Source organism: Chelonus insularis, unplaced genomic scaffold, assembly GCF_013357705.1.
Source record: "Chelonus insularis isolate UGA/USDA-ARS -01 unplaced genomic scaffold, ASM1335770v1 contig_17_pilon, whole genome shotgun sequence".
In the NCBI taxonomy this organism is placed as follows: domain Eukaryota; kingdom Metazoa; phylum Arthropoda; class Insecta; order Hymenoptera; family Braconidae; genus Chelonus; species Chelonus insularis.
This window is the reverse complement of record NW_023276415.1, coordinates 2,225,735-2,247,525: the sequence shown is the minus strand read 5'-3', so window position 1 is coordinate 2,247,525 and position 21,791 is coordinate 2,225,735. Positions and strand designations below refer to the sequence as shown.

The 21,791-nt window shown below is 29.7% G+C and overlaps 2 protein-coding genes across 3 annotated transcripts in view; one reads left to right on the top strand and one right to left on the bottom strand.

Moving 5' to 3' along the window:
* Positions 1-21,791, bottom strand: part of Trim9 (E3 ubiquitin-protein ligase Trim9) — a 62,911-nt gene that overhangs the window by 16,503 nt on the left and 24,617 nt on the right. The window lies entirely within an intron of this gene.
* LOC118064363 (uncharacterized) lies at positions 13,238-16,493 on the top strand. 2 transcript variants are annotated; one of them, XM_035078892.1, is made up of 7 exons: positions 13,238-13,344; positions 13,874-14,230; positions 14,646-14,845; positions 15,071-15,288; positions 15,400-15,608; positions 15,691-15,814; positions 15,893-16,493. In XM_035078892.1, exons 2-7 carry the CDS (start codon positions 14,119-14,121, stop codon positions 16,179-16,181), a joined length of 1,152 nt encoding a protein of 383 aa, XP_034934783.1. In that variant the 5' UTR covers positions 13,238-13,344; positions 13,874-14,118; the 3' UTR covers positions 16,182-16,493. The 2 variants fall into 2 exon arrangements, with proteins under 2 accessions (XP_034934783.1, XP_034934784.1); XM_035078893.1 differs by lacking the exon at positions 13,238-13,344 and having other exon boundaries at positions 13,816-14,104; positions 14,180-14,230.

Sequence of the window (21,791 nt, the reverse complement as noted above, 5' to 3'; positions counted from 1 at the left end):
TTTAACCATTGAAAATTTTTAATGAATGAGCATAAAAATACTATTTAATATCTAAGGATAGAAGCTAATTTCCATTTAAAATGAATAAATTTTCCATTTTATTCCACCTGGAATACCTAATAATAAATTGTTATTTTTTTCAACAGCGTAACAAATCAATAATATAAGGATACAAAAAGAATTGACGATTATGGATTATTTTATTATTAGCGATGAATCAATCTATCGCTCACTAAGTCGAATCAGGTGTAACCAGAATAAACCGTAGCATTTTGGTCGTAGAATTCCACCCCGAGTAATTTAATTGTTAGAAAAGTAATTTTGATAATAGTTGCGTAGAGCATACATAACAAACAATAGATCATGACTGGTGTTTTTTCGTAGCAATAATAACCGGTTATATACATTTAATTTAATGGCAATTCATTATTCCTTTACAAGCGCGTATTACCATACCGACAATTTACGTAAACGATCACGAAAGACGGATCAGTACAGCATGATAATTTCACATTAGTAACAACAAAAATCCGGACTATAAGGTTGAAAATTTCCAAGTCTATTTGACCCTTTAGTGGTCTCCCTACTTCTATTTCCATCGTTTCTCAGCCGAGCAAGTAGGGAAGAAATCGTTTGGTTTGCTTTCGTGCCGTAGAATAATTGGTCACAAGTCCCTGGCATGCTTTCCGTCGAGAAATTCATTCCAGTCGTTCATATATATTCACGTCGACGTAAGACCTCGCGCCTGTTATCGTTGACTGCCAGACCACGCGATTCACCCCTCCTGAGTACTAAAACCTTTGTCCTTTTCATTCCATCTCTGTCTATCCAATCCTACCCCAACCCTCTTTCGATCTTACCCATAGCAATACCACTCTTTACCCCTAGAATTACTGTGCAAGTCTATGAAACGCATGGCAATGGAGATATGCCCTTACATAAACACGATGCTATTTCTGCCACCCTATCTCTTTTTTGTCTCCATCTCTGTTTTCATGTTTTCGACCCACAAGCTACGAGGTGCAGTGCGCTTGTCTGGACCTGTGCCCACACTTTTATATTCTCCCTCTATGAATCCTTCACATATGTCTAAACCCCTGAATAGTGCTTGGTTGCATTTTGCATCAATAGCGACTCTCATCTCGATCTTCCTTCCAGAAATATGTTCATGCAGGTTCCGTTGGGAATTAAACTAGAGATTTTACTGATCCGCTTATTCATGTATGCCCGGCTTGGGTTTACCGATAATGCGGTATTTAATGTATTTATGCTCATGAGTCATAACCTATTGATGTTTTCCATTCATTCCTTATCAGCTATTCATAATCCAATTCAATTTACTTTTTCATGGCTTTTTTTGGAAAGGAATTCGTTTGGATTTTTCGATTTTACGTTGCAGATATTTCGTCATAATTAAAAAAAAATTTGTTTAAAAATATAAATCAAAAATATATTTAAAATAGTATTGGTTGTCAACGTGCCATCTAAAAAATAGTCGTCGACAACCTCTACAAAAAAATGAAAGAAAAACAAATATGACAAAATGATGTCATTTTACTAAAAAAACGATTTAATTGTTTGTTTTGTTTAAAATTTCATATTGAAATGTTTCTTTTCAAACAAAATTTATTAAAAAAAATATATATTATAGATTTTTAATTTCTTTTCTTTTTTGTTTTATAATAAAATTAAAAAAATTAAATTAAATCAAGTTTTAAGTTCTTTACTTTTCACTTAAATTTTCTAACAAATCAATTCTTCCAGTTGAAGATGTTAACTTAACGTAAGGATTAAATCTATTGCTAATCAAACAGACTTACAATATAATCAAATGATCATATCCACTTTCACAGTTGACTCACTGCCTTCTTATTTCCTATTGCACATATGTAACATCGAGTTGGTGAATTAAAGTGACTTGAAATATAAAGTTACAATCTTGTATTTTATCATACATGTAAGATCTTACATTTGTTGTTTTTTCTACCATAAATACGATCTTTATTATTCAGGAATTAAATATATATGTACGGAGTAAAAGCGGAAGTGAGGTTGCAATAACACCTATTATATTTTATTTCATAAGTTAGAACTTGGCTGAGTACGTGTATGTATAAGCTTGTCTGAAAACATCAACCACCCTCTCATTCATTGCTTTCCCTTGCTTCAGCTTGTCTGCATGAAGTAACTCCCCTTGTAACGCCAAATTTCCAACCCACCCCCACATGCTAGGGGGTACAACGATGTCGACCCCTGAAATTTTTGGTGAATAGGAAACTTCCTAAAATTTATTTTGCTAATAAATAAAATGTTCAATCAATATAAAGACATAAAAATAATCAGTAATGAAATAAATTATTGGAATAAATAAATAAAAGGCAATGGAGTCATCATATTTGATGTCCTTTTCTTTGATCTAGAATAAAAGAGCAATAGGGAACTCAAGCCAAATAAAAAGGGATTGAGAAGTTTGATTGCATTAGAAATAAAAATATTGACTTAGTTCCATTATTAATTATGACGAGTAGTTAATAAATGATGATAACAAATAATACATTATTTTCAGTAAAAAAAAAACAGTTTTATAATTTTCTTGAATAAAATTAAGTATAACTATGAGAAAAATTTTTTCAATTTAGAATCACTTAGAATGTTTGAGTAGTCTAGTATAAGATAAAATATTTATTCAATGATTAACTAATTCATCAATTGTTAACTTTAAATTATTTTAAAATTGTATAATATTGTATGTTATGAATATTTAGACAAATTTAATAAGTCAAAACTGTGATAAAACTTGCATAAATTAGAGTCATAATTAGAGTAATTAGAAATTTTTATTCTTTTGAGTAACTTTTTTCTTAATTGAAGAAATTTTTATTACAACTTTAATTTGTCTTCAATTTACTCACAAAATAAGGGCAAAGTCTACTCCAATGGATTTCAAAACCAATACAGTTTTGCTATAATAAACGTAGAAGATAGTTTCAAAACTTGAATAAAAAACATTCTATCAGAAAGATACATAAGATAATAAAAACAATGAAAAAGTTATATGGTGACAATTATTCATTAATTAATGGTCATGTATTTTATGCATCAATGAAAAAAAGTTTGTCTTTGAATAATAAAACTGTAATTATTTTTTATTTCACAACTAAATTAAAAGTAGACACAAGAATAATATATGCTCATAAAATTTTCATATGTAATTGCAGAGAGCAATTAATAAAAATATTTACACTGTCTCTGTGACATAAAGCAAAGAAAAATAAATAGTCCAGAGAGCACGCGTGAGTTAACAATGACCTCAAGTTTTATTTTTCCACGACATTCGTTCTCTTTATTTTCCTTTACTTCTGTTTAGCTTTCTTCATTTTTTTCTTTTATTTTCTCAACACAACTGATCGTTAGCGATAACTCGACACGTCGTGTCTCGATTCCAAAGCACGAAATGTACGAAGTAAAGCACGAACGATACAATCATGCCTCGAGGGAATAATGGTTCGACCGTTTGGTCATAGTTCATGGGTAACGTTGACGTTGCCGTTCGTAAATCCAGTCACCGATAAACTGGGAATATCGCGGAGTATATGAAACTATACCATGAAGTCTGGACGCTAGCATGGGAACTTATAAATCCAACACGGAGGTGGAGAGTCATTGCAGATAGGGAGCTACCCCTAGTCGATATGCAGCCCTTAAATCATCGGCATTTTTATCAGGACTTAGCAATTTTGTGCTGAAATTCTCTCCAATATACTATCATTTCTTCTTCAAAAACCGCTTGTCACGAAAGCAATGTCACTTATGAAGCTTTTTTGCAATGTCGAGGGAGTCTGCAGTTATTGTTATAATCATGTTATCAACCTATAATCATCCAAGTCTACCTTATAACTTCATTTGTATGTTTGCATGTATTTGATTTCCATATTTTTTGCTGTGAATCTATCAGTCACGTGACTAGTACCCACAATAAACATTTGTTATTGGTGAATACATTGATGAGGATTCGTGACTTGTTTGTAATGATTTGTGTTGAAATCGTTACAAACTAGATAATAAACCATAAAAAGACTGTAAAACTTGATAAGAACAATTGCGGATAAAAATTTTGAGTAAATTATTGAAAGTCAATAAGCTGTTGATGTCAGTTGATTATTCTACAGAAATTGCTGAGCAGGAAATCGTTGGCTGACAAATGCTATAACATAATTATGGAAGTAAACTAATTATGACTTGATCTAGACTAAAAAATACTTCAAAGCATTTAAAAAATATTTTTAATTAAAAAAAAAAAATATTAAAAAATTATTTTTTATTATTATGAAGATTGAATAATAAACTGAGCTTTTGAATTTTTCAATGAAGTTTAACTGGGAAATGATTTTAATTAAAAAACCAGACAAAAATGTTGGAAGTTTTGTTGGAATATTTTTTAAATTAATTTTCTATACACGATAGAAATAATTATTATTTTGTGGGTACGACATATGATATAATTAGATTTCTATCTTGGGGGACGACGAATGCATAGCATTTCGGACCTCTGAATTGGTATTGCCCTCGAAATTGTCCAGACTTTACAGATATGGAATTTCTGTATGACACTTATGAACCATATGATCCAGTGTCTGGTAGTGAAACATATTTTAGGACACGCACGTGGTTATATATTATATGAGATAAATTAAAGTACAGCTGTAGAATAAATTATTTTTTATTTATTTTCTTTAAATTAATTTTAATTTTTTTAAAAAACTTCGAAACTGATTATGTCACATTTATCACGATGACAGATGTTTTTGAATAATATTATTTATCAATTATTTATTCATTTCAAAACAAAAAATTATCATTTGAGTTAAAAATACATATTTTATTATTTTCCTGTCTCTTCAATTGTAATCACTGAAAATCTCACGTGTGTTAATATAACAACCGAAATTATGCTTAATCAAAATCATTATAAGCAAATTCTTGCTAGATTTTAATGATTTTTTAAAATTATGTTATGAATTTTAAATATGTAATACATTTAATATATGTTGATTTATTTTATTTTTAACAATTACATAGGCTCAACAGCATAAACTGAATTAGAGCCATAGAGATAAAGCAAAATACAATTGCAAACAAAATACAGTAAACAATTAAATTTAAACATGAAGCACGATGTGAATGTCTAGTTATCACAAACAGCAAGCGCTTTAATTTGAACACACATTAATCAGCAATAATTGACACTACGAATTAAGTATTGTAAAAGTGTGTTAACACAATACTCATAAAGCAAGTTCAATGTAAAAACTTTCTTAATAAACTACAGATTTTAAGACATTTGGTAGCGTGTTAAAAATAACTCTAACGCTTTATAGTAGTTCTGTAGCATTCCAACATTGAATATAGACTTTGGTATGTTGTTTTGATACACTTCTCATTCTCAGTCATGTTCTCTAAAAATCAATTGGTGAATATTTATTTAAAAGGTAGAATTTTATGATGATAATTATTTTATTCAATATAATATTGAAAAATAAATTAATAATAAAAATTTAACATGATCAAAGCAATAAGTCGGTAATATTACTTCAATTTTCATAAATAACAAATTGAATATTCAAATACATAAATTAACAATAATGTTATTTGATGATATATTGAGAAATTCGTAAATGCGTAATGAGTGGAAAAGTTTCGAAAATTTCTCCAAGTTTTTCACATCTCAAAATATCTGTAGATAATGTGTGTATTGTAGTGTATGCCCATAAGTACGAACATTGTCTGGTGAAAATTTAGTTAATTATTTCAATTGTCGAAGTAAAAAATATATGTAAAATTTTCACCATCACCATACATACATTTTTTTTCAATTTTTAAATCGTTAGAGAGATGGGGGTTTAACCAGATAAATTTTAGTTTTTATTGAATTTTTTTTTGACGACTTTTCATTTAATTAGGTAAATTTTACTTTACATAAAAAAATTATACGTTAAATTCGCGGATATTTTTGATTCTTAATTGGGAGAATAAAGCATTTATTCGAATTATAAAAGCATATTCATTAACTCTAAACAAACTCATTTATACAAATAGTTTAAACTCAAGTGAATAGTACTATAAGATCATTTCACTTTTTGTTGCAATTTAAGATGAGATAATGTTACAATTTAGACAATTAGTTTCAGTGAATAGCCTGAGGCTGCATGAGACAAGAGCGATTGTCTTAAAATAGATAATGGAGCTGCGCGACCACAGAATTTCGACATTTTCTCCAGCGATTCCATCGCAAGAATACCTCGGTGTCAGAAGCAATAGATATAAAGGCTAGAGGCAATATAGGAACGAGAGAAAGATGAGATAGTTCGAGGTCTGCAAGAATAGTTTCGAGGGATACACAGGGTTCATTATGATGGGGATGCGGAGGCTCGACGATGGCTTTGTGTTAAAAGGGTGCATCGCGATCCCCTTCTGTTTCTGTTTTGTGGCGCGCACGAGACACGTCGGGTCGAGTGTCGCAAACTGCGAGAGAGACACGGTATGGTGAGATAAAGGACGAGTGAAAGAGGGTGGAGAAAGAGGACGAGCGAAATTAATCGTTCTCAGAAAAGAGCTTGGCCTCGTCATCATGAACTCGACCCTCTACTGCGTACTCTTTTTACTTTGCCTCGCGACTAAGTGAGACAGTTTCACTTCATTTTCAGTCGTCACACCGAAAGACGAAATTGTAACGACTTTTGCCTCTCACACTCTTCCTGAAAACACATACACGAGATAGGATGATAAGAAGGGACCAACATGAAAGAGTATTAAATGTACTAATATGATCAAAGTTAAGTGAAGTTTTTTTCCTTTTTATTTTTGTTAAATTTCAAGTTAAAATGAATAAAAAATATTTTTCAGTGCTAGCGGCAAATGGAATTTTTGTCTGTTCAGGTAGTGAGTAAATGTAGATGTAGTAACCTTGAAAAATTCATTCGGAGAATAACTAAGAACTTTTTTTTTTGTTAATTCCAGTCTGATAGAAAACATTATATTTTTATAGATAATGAATATTCCCAAATTTCAGATAATGAAATGAAATATTAATGTTCAAAAACACAACACATTGTTACATAGTACGTGGATAGTGTCATAATAATCCATGGCAATAATTTTTTTCACCATAGAGATTAAAAAATAATAATACATAAAGTCACGCAGTTTCAGATAAGAGGTTTCTTTAAAATTTAAATTATTGTATTTAAACCCTCACGATAATTTGAGTTAATAGTTGCAAGCAGGAAACCACTCGATTTCCATCATAAAGCAGACTAAACCATATGGTTGTCTGTGGGTGTTTTAATGAATAGAATTAATTCTTTATAATTTATTATCGTATTACAATGTACCACATTTGCAGCGCATTAGTCGTTGCTCTTTTAATAACAGGATCGTGAATTAAAGAAAAATGAGAATATAAATAAAAAATATTACTTTAGTGTTCAGAAAAAATTCCATAATAGTCGCTAAACTTTTGAGACTTCCAACACCTTGAGGATAGGAATGAAAAAAGAATAAGAATAAAAAAAAGTACACAAAAAATGCTCTAAATACCACCAGAGTTAAAACTTCTGGCAAAACTCGCCCGTTTCTCGTAATCTTTTTAGTTGCTAGAGCTTTGCCTCGTGGTTCGCCTTCTACGATCTCATCTTTTGCTCCTTTTATTACCATTCTTCTTTGCAGTTTCTATACTTTCATCTCTCGATTTCTACTGCCACATCACTCGCTCTTCTTTCTCTTTTTCGCTTATCTCCACGTCTAGGCTTTTTCTTATATTTTATTTTTTTATCTTGCATTTCTTTATCATCACTTCTTTGTCGTCGTGCCAAGAATAGTTTTCTCGTCATCGACAGTCTACAACACTGAGTCGCGTTTAATAAGAATTATATAAAAACATACATCAGTTATAATAAAAACATTCATAAAAACCCGTAAATTTCTTATTGTGAGAATTCAAAGGTCAAGAAGATTCATTCAGTTTATAAATTAATTTTTTTTTTTTAGCTATAGAGTGCAACTTCTTAGACTTTAATTATTATCATAAAAGCTAATTAGCTGTGAGAATTTATGTTGAAAATAGTTTTCCATTTTTTTTAGTTTTTTCGCGCTGATAAATGATGGAAAATTAAAAAAAAATGTGTATTGGGTACGCCCCTAACAGGTTTTACATGTTAGATGCTTCAGGGGCATATGAATATTTTATGGATTTTGCATGATTGAATGCAATAGCATATCGTTTTGCTCGAAAAATAATCATACGATTGATAGATGTAGAGCTACTACAACAAATTATTTTAATCGTAAATCAGAAACCATAAAAATTTGCAAATTTTTATAGTAATTGATCGTATTTCTTTTAATTATACCAATAACTTTGAAAACTGTTATTGTTAAAAAAATTCTAGCTAATTATTAATCAATAATTGGACTAAAAAAATTGAAATAATTGAATTTAATACATAATATTAATTTTCTATTTGATAGGTTATAGTTGAATCTTTCTCTTAGTGTATATAACATATCACATTCTAGTTAAAAAATATATTGGCATTAATAAATAAAAATGAATTAAAAAATATTCATACTGTAAATAAAAATGTAATTGTTTCTAAAAACAATTATTGTTAAAAAGAATGAAAATTTTTCGTTTTCTATTCCTTACTTCCATCTTCCATCTGTTATAATATTGAACAAAAAAATATTGTTAAAGAAGATAGAATTTAATTAAAGTGACGACACAATAAGTTTGATTACTGAATAATTGGTCTCGTTAAAAAATTGTTTTACCAATAAGAGAAAATTTAATGCGAAAGCAAAGTTTCACATCTTGAAAGAAGTATCGAAATAAATGGTTTGGAAAGTTAAATTTAATGGAATAAGTTACAGTGTCAGGTAAAGTTTTCAACTGAGAAATAAGCCGAATTGAGTTTCACTGTAGTGGCATGCCAATTTAATTCAAGAGAAAAAGCAAAAAATAAAAATATGAAATATAACTTAATGGGTAAATATCAAACGGCTAAGAGTTCCCTCGCTTATTTATCCCTTGGCAAAAGATCGAAAGATCACGATCGTGACCTTCGATTGATGTTCACACGCTTACTCGTAGTGTAAATTGATTGACCGTCAAGCGGTCTGAAAGTATATTGGCCTACAGCCAAAGCCGGTCAATATTCTGGAACGCAGAAGACACTGTAGAAAATTTAACAGACAACCCGTCGATCATGTACGAGGATCAAATGCTCAAGCAAATTGCGCTGTCTTTGCAAAGATTCCATGAGACTGACGTGGCAACCGAGAGTATACAACTAGAAAGATTTACCTAACTTTCTTCTTCTCTCTACCTCTCATTCCAGCTTTCGGCTTTTTATGTTTTTCCTTCTACCTAATTTATGAACGTTGAATTAAATTTAATTTCAAAACATTGAGTTCCTTCACCTTTAAAGATAAAGGTAAAAAAGAATTTCTGCCATTCGAGAATAAATGATGAATTAATCATTTAATAATTTATAGATCAAATAGAGTGAAGGATTTTTGATAACATTCTTTGTTTATTTACGATAAAATAAAAAAACTATAAAAGTTTGAAAAGCTAGCTCTTAATTTCCTCTTAATCTAAATTACTCGTATTATTTTAAAATACATAGTTAATGGAAAAATTTTAAGATGCCCATAAAGTTAATCAAATAGTATTTTAATTTTATTATTAAAAGATCTAAATTGATTTTTTTTTGTTTTGTAAAACCTTTAAAATTCATAAGTTGCTATGCCTTAATGATCAAATAGGTTGTTAATTTAAAAAAAAACAACTAAAATTCTAATAATAAATAGTTTTTACTTTATTCAACCAAAACAATAAAAATTTAGTTGAAATATTTCCATTAATGAGTATTGATAAATTAATTGAACATAATGAAGCAATTAAAATAATAATAGCATTGGCAATTAAATGAAAGTGGGTGTAAAAATATCAGATAAGCCGCAAGAAAAATATTCATAATCATGGACAGTAATAGCTTATTATCTATTGTCAAGTGAAATAAATGAGCTGATAATGGATGCTAAATCACAACGCAGTAGTTGGGGACTGGGTCCATATGTAGTGATAAGCAGTGCACAAATGTGAAATACATAATACAGGAGGTTGCACATCACGAAGAGGATTATTATTCAATTATTGTTGCGAGTTAATTGAGCTATAGACACGTGTCGTTATCCCTGAGGAAAGTGATCCTCGGGTATAGGGTTGATATTATCTACCCGTTCGTCCAAGCGTGTTCAAACGCCCCCTTAAAGTAAACCAACCCTTGTCGTCGATTTTAAGCTTACAAACGTATTTATATATATATCTATATCTATATACATATATATATATATATACATATGGACTGGTGCCTACGAACAACAGAGAAATAGATGCAGCAACAACTAACATGAAACGATATACGATCGAGTGTGCAAGCTGACCGACCGGCACTTCGTAAGCTCGTTAACGCCATGGTAACGTGAACACGAGCACGAGCTACTGCCTAACCATTCGCTTTACATTTCCGCAGTACTACGATCCGTGTTCTATGGCTCTAATTACAATTAATGCCTGATACCTTGGATTAACGATAGTACACAGCGTTTTGTACCACGGAATCCTAATTTTTCTCTGGATCAGTTAATCTCTGATGATAGAGAAGGATTGAGCCACTCTCGAGTTAATCCAGAAAAATGTCCTTTCAAGTAATTACGATTATTTTTTTATGGTGAAATATGGTGTTGATGGAAAACGGAAAATTTATGGGTACTGATAAAATAATGTATTACAGAAGTCATTATCGACAGACAAAAGAGTTTTAATATTTCTTTTAGGAGGACTTTTAATAGTGCTATATTCAAATAAATCCGTGGATACTATTGCTGTTCACTGATTTGCAAAGGTTTTTATTGATTCGTTTCAAGAGTACCGTTGGTGAAAATTGATTAATAAAATCGATAGTGTTTCACCTATAAACACTGAAAAAAAATTTAATTACTGCCGAAAAACATTTTGGCACCATAACGATATTCGTTTTAGCGTATGACTTAAACTAAAGTGTTGTTATCGTAAAAAAACGTTTAGTTACCATAAATAAAGTTTCCGCGTAGAGAGCATACAAATAATGATAGTGGAGACGAAAAATGCTATAACTTTTTTTATACCACTTCAAAAATTAAATTAAAAATACGTTTTCTTACGAGAGAAATACACGTCAGAATAAAATTTTGTTTTTCCGTAGTGATTAAACTTTTTTTCAGTGAATAGTAAATATTTTAGAAAATAAATAAATCCACGAAATCGATAGACTTATAGATAAGCTTAATAGCCATTCTGGCTTGCGGAATAACAAAAAGTAATATTCTCGTGGCAATAAATTCATCACAATTTTACTGTCTATATTTTGTAGTATTTTTGTGTTGATTCCATAAACAACCGGCATATTTTAGTTTATAAACAACTTGAAAAAGCAAAAAAGTCAAAAAATTTTCTATAATTTTATTTTTCAATTCCATTTCGTGAATTTTATCGAAAATTTGGAAAATAAAATTTAGTGATATGACTATGACAATATTCATGAAGATTACATTTAATTTTTTTGCTTCAGACTTTATCCACTTCAGTAGTTACTGTATTATAAAAGGAGTTTTTTAAGAGTCTTTGCTTTTATCAAAAATATTTTATTTGAGGAATGCCAAAAAATGATTATGAAGTTGAAAATGTCATAAATTTAAAAAAAGAATTAAAAAATTCCTGGGAATCACTATCAGCAAAAAACGACTTTACGATAAATTTATCAAAACTACTCTAAAACAATATATTTTATACATTTTTGCAACTTTTTCAACTCAAATTGTTTTGCTGCAATAAACTTTACGTGGTATAACTATTTAAAAAATATAAATTTTAAACAACTTTAATCATTATTCCAACTATTTTTTTATCTACAGCAAAATCTTAAATTATAATTGTTTCTTAGCATCACTACTTCTAAGTCTGATTTTTTTTAATGAACAATTTAAAATATTTTATCATTTTTGAAAACTTCTATACTCTATAATAAAAATCAATAAGCATTTTTTTAGCTTTATTTTATAATTAATTAAGTTCTTCCACACTTTTCCAGAGCATCTATTTTTCATATACATCCTAGAACAACACATGGTTTTGGTATTGTATTACTTTTTAACTATTCCATTACTGATGAGTTCAATGCCTTGAAATTTTAGAGCTATAGAAATAAATTGGCATGATAAGTATGTTAATAAAAAAGGGGAAAAACAGCGAGCTATATATATACCTTGTACATATAAATGAGGATCCCATAAGAAAACTTAGGCAATCTCATCGACGATCTTTTTACCCTCGTCGACTTGTCCTTAACCTCTCTCTCTTCTTGGCTCAATAAAAAAGGGAGAGCTCGAAAACGTGCATCTCAAAAAATCATATTCACCCTTCACTAAGTCCCGCTAGTCGAAAAACGATAACGAAATGTGCGTTGAGAGAGGTTATATATGTTGAGAAGAATCTCACAACTATCTCAAGATCTCTCAGACTCTCAAGTTGCCAATTAATTTTTTTACGAAACGCCTATTAAATACTTTAAACCCTCCCAACGTACACCAAGTCTTCAACCCTGCTGTGAATACCTAGTCTTATGGCACACTCCCTCGAAATGTTCCTTCTTCCGCTTGAAATAATGACGACCTACTGAAAAAAATTACTTTGATCCTTCAGGTTTGCTATACTAAATAATGAAATTTTATAAAAAAAATCACCCCTGTGTTCTCATGAAATAATAATTATTCAATATAAAATACTTTCTCTCTAGACCATCTTTTTCCAAACCTATCTTCAAATTCAGCCAATTTCAACGATATTAATCTTGTGATTGGAAGCAAAAATATCTCTGAATGATTCATGTGACCGTAAAGGTAATGAATTCATGAAAAATGATTTTTACTATTGGATAAATAAAACATACTTTAAATTATCATGATAAAAGAGTAAGTCTAAGATTTAATAATTTTCCTTCTTTCAATAATATAGCGTGAATGCTAATTTTATTCATCTTGATAGAGTTTAAATCGCATGCTTTTAAAGCAAATGGCCACAAGGAAATCTTTGAAGTTAGCAATCTCTAGTGACGTATTAGAAACGTTTGAATAAAATATTCACCCTCTTGAATAAACCCCTCAACACTTTATTCTATTTTCTTTGAAGTTTCAGAAATCATTAAGAATCCGATTAGCCTGATTGACAATTAATTAGGTTGGTAGGTTAGATCACTTGTTTATAAATTATAACATTGATTTTATTTGTGAGATTTTAAATAAACTGAAAAATTTTTCAATATGATTAATTTATCGTTGGTATTAGGGGAAGAGTAAATAAAGTGGAACACGAAGGCAAAGTGAAACGCTCGAGAAAATTTACTAATTTATTAAAATAATCTTAAAAACGCATATTGCACTTTCTGTTTATCAATTTTTCGATTTATTAATACATAAAAAATGATTAAAATTTTTTAATATAATAGATAATTTGCTAACTTCAATTTTCTCATGGTGTTCCACTTAACCCCCTCTTTCCCTATATCAAAATAACATATTCGATAAAAAAAAGCTTATAAATTTTTATTACCAGTCATTGTATAAATATTTTTTTACTTCTATGCTGATAAATGTCTTTGATGTTAATAGTTTATTTGTTCGTCATTATCGAATGTTGTTTGTACGTTTATACTAGTAAGAAATACAATGAAATTAACGAAAACATTTAATAATCGAATTATTATAACTACAATAGGTCATTGGTTATAAAACAACTGTAAAAATAAAAGCAACTATAAAAGAAAATATTTGAGATAACAGTGTCGACATACTTAATAAGACGATTTTAATAAAAATATAAAAATAGTCTAATAAAATTTTAGAACCATCCATACGTCTGTTTTCTATGGTAGTGTTTTGTACAAGACAGCATAAAAATTGAAGTCTAGCAAGGCAGAGACATACTACTGAATATTTTGCATTCAAAGTAAACGAATAATAATGGGACAAATTGCCATAATAATTGGATTACTTTTTGTAATAAAATGTTTCATTTCTGCAGAATCAAATTTGATTGTCATTGAGCAAGGTGATCCAGATGACAATAGTAAAGGTTGGTTTTTTTTTATACATCAAGTTAATTTTTTCATAAAATTATGATCACCTTACTCTTTTAAAATAAATATGTAAAAATCAATTGATAATCAATACCAAGTCTACCATTGAATAAATTAGTCATGCTTGAAATTGATATAACAGGTAGTGAATATTGGTATACAGTTATTTTTACTGATTTATTCTAAGAGATATTAGACACTGCTAAAAAACTAGACGAGTTTTTTAAATTTAGTTTTCCAAAATTAATGAAATACTAACGTATTTATTTTAATTCTAAAAATTAAAAAAAAAATCAATCATGTTAAATTTCTGACAATATTTTTTTATTATATTCATTTCTTATCTTAGCTCAATTGTTTTGAATTTTAAAGTCCTGGAATAAATGATAAACTAATTGAAGATATTTTCAGGCATTACATATGATAATCTCGACTTCTTATCACGGTTTACAATGAACGCCCAGTATTTTCTACCGATACAATGGTACTGCCCACAAGATTGTTCAGAGTTTACAAATTCAGGTTTTATGTATAGCACTTACTATACATATGATAAAATACCTGATAATGAAAAATGTTTAGGACGTGCACGTCAGTGTGCAACACATAAGGTAAAACTATAAATACTTATCATCGAATCAATTATTAAGTATTCGTGCTCAACGAACAGTCATGTATTAAAAAAAATATTTATTTATTATTCAGAAGTCCTATGTATTATATATAGTATTGATTAATCATAATAAATATTTTCTCACGGAATAAAATATATTTGTTATAAATCAAATGCAGAGACAGAAACATTAAATATACAAATATTTCTTTTTAACTTTTAGGAAAGATCGCCTTATCTTGAATCAGTGTCTATACAACACATATGGAATTGGATGGTCGGTGGTTTTAGTACTGAAAGTGACTATTATCGACTGAAAGTACAGCAAAACCGGAAAGAAATTTGTCCTATTTGTCGATGCTACTGCGATAACTCTGAGAAACCAAGTGCAACTGCTGCAGTTTGCTTGGATAAAATTTCATCTGATGTGGAAAGAGGATAGTAAGCAATGTCTTGCTTAATTATTTATCACATATTAATTTATTTGCTGTAACAAACACTATTAAATTTAAAAAGATATCGATCAGCACGAATGATTTCTCCTTGTTTCAGTGTTGTCACTGGTGTTCGATTCAGAATTAAAAACCGAGTTTTAAGAATGCAAATCCAACAAGGAAAATTGATTGATAATCAACTAATCAATCAAGACACTTTAGAGTGGCAAGAACTAGATGATTGCAAATCTAAAAAAAATATGAGTTACGATTATAGAGCTTTACAAACAGATGACATAACTCTTCCGAATGAATATTTTGTCACTGGTATGATACAGTAGCATTTCAGATAATACTATTCTCTAGAAAAAGAGTTTTAAAAATATATATTCAAAACATTCTTATGTAGGTCTTTCTTTTCGTCATGATGATGTTTATCAAAGGATTGTTTTATCACTCTATGGAAAAAAACTTCGTGACTTGAAAAATACGACTATCAAAGCTGTAGAATACTGGAGACCGTCTGATAGCAGGTAATTATTAAATAACATTTCATTTTACTTGAAGAAAAATCTTATCAGCATTTAATCTTGAAATTTTTTAAATTACAGAACTAATTTGATAACACCTAACATGAATATACCTATAGTTTCACAATTGAAAAATAAAGAATTAAGTCAACCAGATAAAAATTACATTACTTTTCAACTACCAAACTTCAGTCTTGATATTGATGATGATTATAATGAGCTCATGCCATTTTTAGATATTCGAGATGTCGTTTCTGACAAAAGACCTCTTAAGGGTGTAGGAATTTATTGGAGAGGTCAAGAAGGTTATGGAGGATTTGTGGCTTTTAAACTTTTCGCAGAAAATTATACTACCTCTATCAATCAGTAATTGAATGGATTGGAAAAAAAGTTTGAAAGCAAATAAATTTCGTTATTATAGGGTTTGAATATTATTCACCAGTAAGATCTTTTCACTTCATATTACTATAACGCATAAAAGCATTTCAGATGTGCGAAAAACTTTATCAATGAGTTCAACTTTTGTCAATAGATTGCAAGTCAAGCATTGAATATTTTTATCATATGATTGGCTTATGAATAATATAGATTTAAAGATGATAAATATTGTAAATTGTTTTAAAGAGCTAAACTATTCAAATAAAATTCGCAGAAGTATAGTATAGTATTGAATGGTATAAAAATAAGCCAAAATTTGAATAACTTAGTTTCATTGAATATTATCATTTCATTATTTTGTTAAATTTTTCTAAAAATTATAAGAAAGTTATGAATGCATTGAAGTAAAGTCCATTATTAGCAATATCTCAATATTTAAATTTTATTTAATTTTTTAAGGATAAAAATCGTTAATTAAACTGAATTTCCTGACTAAATGTTTTTTACCAGAAAAAGACTTCATATTTTATCAGCAAAAAAACTTATTCTCATTAAACTTTAATCAATTCACAAATTATGAGGACAAAAATCAGATTTTACTTAAGAGTCTACTTAGATGATTCGATTTACTCTTCCACAAGTCTTCACTGAAGTGCAGAGCAACCGGAAGAACGACGACAGGAAGTTACAAAAAAAAATGTAAAAATGGATTGAAAAGATTTAAACGACGAGGCGTGTTGAAAAAGAAGGAAGGAACAAGTGATATTTTTACCAGTCGACTTAACGTTGCACAACACCCTCGGTTTAAATGGATTTCACTGCTCTTACTAAATCGATTGCATTAGAAGTTGAACAGAAAATTGAGCAAGAAAAATGAGTCGTTTAATTTTAAATTTTTCCATTCTAATACAAGACTACAATCAACTCAAAGTATCGTAAATAATAATATTAGACCTAACTTCATGGTAAATAAAATTGTGATTTTTTGCTTCAATGCACACAGAGTAAAACAGATCTCATCTACACTAAAACCCATGGCTTAGGTATGCTGACATGTAACAACATTGATTTCATTAGGTATTGATTTTCCGGAAGGCTGTGTAGATTCCTGAACGAATATATGAATACTGATTTAACGTACGAGTCAGCTCCTTCACTTCAACCTTACCCTATCATCCTTCAAAGCTTATACATATGTATATTATACTCTTGATATATTTATACATTACTTAAAGCAGATTTTTATAGAATTTCATATTTTTACTATTTTATAAAATCAGTTTTCAAAGATAAAAATTTATTTTTCATCAAATCAAAATTCCTTCTTTCTTCAACCATCATAGTCGAAGCTTTAAATGCATACATCATTCAAATATGTCTATTCAGAATTTATTAAATTTCAACTTTTCAGCTTCAGTTTTTCCATCGAAATTTAATTACATCTACCACCACAATTGTGAATAATCCAAATTTTTAAGTGAATAAATTTAAAGCTGTCAGACTTGGTATTTTTTAGTGAAAATCATGGTTTATTGGAAAGTTAGTTTACCGATTTTAGACGATAAAGAATATAAATCAGTAGATTGATTATATCATCACAATTCTTTATTAAAGAGAAAGAAAAATTGAGCAGGTGGTGCTAAACTTGAATTGACAACTATTCCATATGGTCTTCCATTGTGTAACTATTCCTCTTTTCTTTTCTTTCATTTTTGCTTTTGCAATTCAATTGTAAATTTTACAATTGATTTACAATTACATACGACTCATGGGGTAAATTCATTTTCTTTATCGATATCGACGATGGTGAATGTCTACGTTCATCGGATTATCTCGATCAGCGGATGTCAACGACAATTATAGCATACAAAATAACGTTACCTAAATAACTGTCTCGGTTCATTTGTCAATTTTAACTCGATCTGAAATTTCCAAGTTAATTACAGCTCGTGAATAATTCATCATTGCGCTTATCTTGTCAATAAATGCTTATTTTAAAGGCCTTCATCAGTTCTGAATTTCAAAGACTGGAATTCTTTTTTTAATTAACTATCATTGTTTACTGAAATTCTTATTAAAAAGTAAAACAAACCAAACGGTATGGAAGTAATTTCTTTACTTTTCTATTAATATACTTGGAGGCAGAGGCCGGAGAAAAAAAGCAAGGAGGATCAAAGAGAGTAACTCAACTGATGGCATGAATTGGAAGTGATGAGGAACTGCGAATCGCATTACAAAATCTGGCTTGCCATCAACTGAGCAAAAGAGAAACTGGAACGAAAAAAAGGGGGAAAAAATAGAAAAGCCAAACACTTAAATGTGAGTTAAAATGGAACAGAAACGAGAAAAATGACTTTAAAGCTTCGCAAGATGTGATGGATAAGGTTGACACGTGATGTTTCTCTGTCTAAATATAGCATACTTCATTAATATTAATTCCAGGTTTTGAACCTTCATTTTATCTACAGAAGATCTTTTTGCACTGAAAAGCAGTGATGAAAGTCATAAATGTCATAATATTATTGATGCTGATGTATCTGGAATAAATTTTTCAGTATGAATAGTCCATCAAGATGGAAGTAAGCAAATAGGTCAAACTGAGACACGACCCTTGCTATTGATGAGAAGCAGAACGTTGTATTCAGTACAATTGGCGCGTGGGGTTAACAATGCCAAGCGTCTGATTGAAACTGTCTCAGAGTGACAGGTCAACAGGGAAATAGCCAGTAGCTTTATTGACTACCAAAAAGCGGTGGCTAACAATTTTTAATATCAACTGTGTCTAGTAACTTTCAAGTTCATTTATCTTCATTCTCTTTGTCGGTTTCATTTTTCAATACATCAAGCCAATCAACTCGTCAGAGTGATATTGATCAACTGACAAATTGAAAAAGATTATCATATTTATTCTTTTTTTTTATCATCACTACATATTTATTTTGTTCTATTTCCAACATATAGAAACGTATTTATTCAAACTATACTACACACTTGCTTTACTTAATAAAGTACACAAAGGATTCTTTTCAAGGCCTAAAAAGCCAAACCGCTCTACAGGTACTATAGATTTTAGATGACCCTTCTGACAAAGTTTAAAAATCTTCTATTTTGTTTACTCATATTTTTGCGTCCTCGAGGAGAGCTTGACATGAATAGCAAGGCTTTTGTCCCGCCTGTCGTATTGGATTCCACACATTCTGTATTGATGTGCATACTATCAAACACATTGATGCCATTGACGGACTGTCAACTAACATAAGCATATTTGTACGGAAACAGAGGGGACGCATTAGTGCGAAACTAACAATCAATTCATGCAAAATTGTATTTAGAGTCTATTTTTTTCTGCATTTTCTATATACATATGTAGATAAACAATAGCAATATAATGTCTTTATTACTAGTGAATCATGCATAAAAAATATGAATAATAATCTGGCATTCATTTAAGATATTGTTTTAAAGACAGAACAATAGATGGTAAATCCAAAAGAATAATATTGATGACAGATTGTCAACACAAGCCAACTTATTTTCCTAGTTTCTAAATTATTCTTTGTTAGAAAATAAATTCCAAAAGATAATATAACAAATAAGTTTATTTTTAACTCAATTCTTTTGTACTTTATCTTCTTGTGCGCTAACTTTTCTAAAAACTTAATGTTTTCATCTCGCTTTTCTAGAAAATTCTGAATATAAACAATGACTAGAAGCCGATAAAAGGACTGAGTTCAAGCTTGAATTGCATAAAACTAATTAAGCAAAAATTAATTAACTTCTTCTATTAGTTGCAGAACACTCAGACATAGTTGTACTGTATCCCTAGCAAGCAAAAAGGTATAAAATAAATGATCTTAAGAAGTAAAAATATATATAAAAGTTCAAAAGACAGGAAGAGTTTATGGTTTCTCAGCAAACCTGAATGAATCAATTAGCTCTTCACAAGTTGTAGTAAACTCGTTATTCTAAAGAGCAGAAAGTTCGAGAGATTTGCGAGTTATTCTAAGAAGATGAAAGAGATGTGGGGAAAACAGAGCAGAAGCAAAAGAGAACAGCTCAACATGGACTTGCGTATAATACTATTACGTATATATTTATATGCATATCAGCATTTAAGGAGCTTGAGTGGCATCATTCAGCTGAGAAAGGATAAAATGAGAAGTGAAGAGTAAAAGGTTGAAAATCTTGCTTTAAAATTATGTACGAAAGAGCAAATTTAAGTATTCTATATCGTTGAGTAGTCATACATAAAATGGGCAAAATATACCTAGAAGATAGTTGTACCATTCTCGCGATTACGGTTATGCTCTCTGACTATGCACAACATTAATAGCGTTTTAAATGTTCACAATTGCGTAAAAGTCTTCCATATATGAATAAATAATCCAGCACAGTATATATCTAGATCCGCTTATCAATTTTTAGCACTTATTAATCCCATTTCAGCTGTTATTTTCATCATATTACGTAGACCATTACCTCACTCATAGATTAATCTATGAATGCATCAATTTCATTTATTAAAATTCACCAATTTGAGAAGTAAGAATTCATTTGAATATCAATTTTATAGAAATCTCATTGAAAATTGAATTCATGCCAATTACAGTGATTTGGCTTGTAACATTAACTTCGTTCTAGCTTCATATTATATAATAACAATCATATTGAAATCAACTTCTTCTACACAGATAAAAATAACTGGAGTAAAATAATGTTAGCTAGTTAAATTTTGAATAACAATGACAGAATATCAAACTTATTGAGACTTCTAATTTAATCATAAAAATATTGAATAAAAGATAAGATGTTTCATCCGAAAGCTCTGGGTGGAATAATACTATTATTACTGAAAATATTTTCCATGATTATTTAGAATCGAGTCAATTTGGAATATTATATTCAGTTAGAGATAGTATTAAAGAAGGTCATGATAGACTGAAAACTAGGTGCTAAACTGGCGAATCGAGAAGAAGATATAAAATCTTACGAGGAAATCATGACTTCCACTCACTTAAACTATCCTATTTCTTTCATGTTTCAATCTTGATTAAATGGTTCACTCAAAGACGATGTGTTGGAATGGTTTTTATCAACATTTCTCTTTGGCAGAGTTATATCTGATCAAAAATATCTTACAAATATTGATTCTCTCTAGTTTATTCAATATCTTCCAATGATAAATTTATTCCTATCTCAAGACTGTTCATAAACATATTTGTGACTTTGTAGCAGTGATGATTTAATATTGAAATTTAAAATAATCATGTCTTTATTTAGTATTTTGTTCATCAAATGATGATAGGTTTTTTTCAGATTTAATCTGGTACGAGCACATTTATCTCTGCCAATAAATTCCAAAAAGCAGTGACATTAGTAACAGGCTTGGTTATTATGATGCTCCATTTGCACGCAAGAATTGGGTAGGTTTGTGTAAATGTTGAAATGAAATGAAACGAATCCGATAGTCAAAGATGTTGGTAGACTTGGTATGGAAACATCTGCAGATGTACGGACACAGGGGAATAGTAGACCGAAGGGTAGTTTGAGGAAAACCCTGTGATGTGGGCGTGAAGCTTGCAGTGTCGTTCTATCGAGGGTA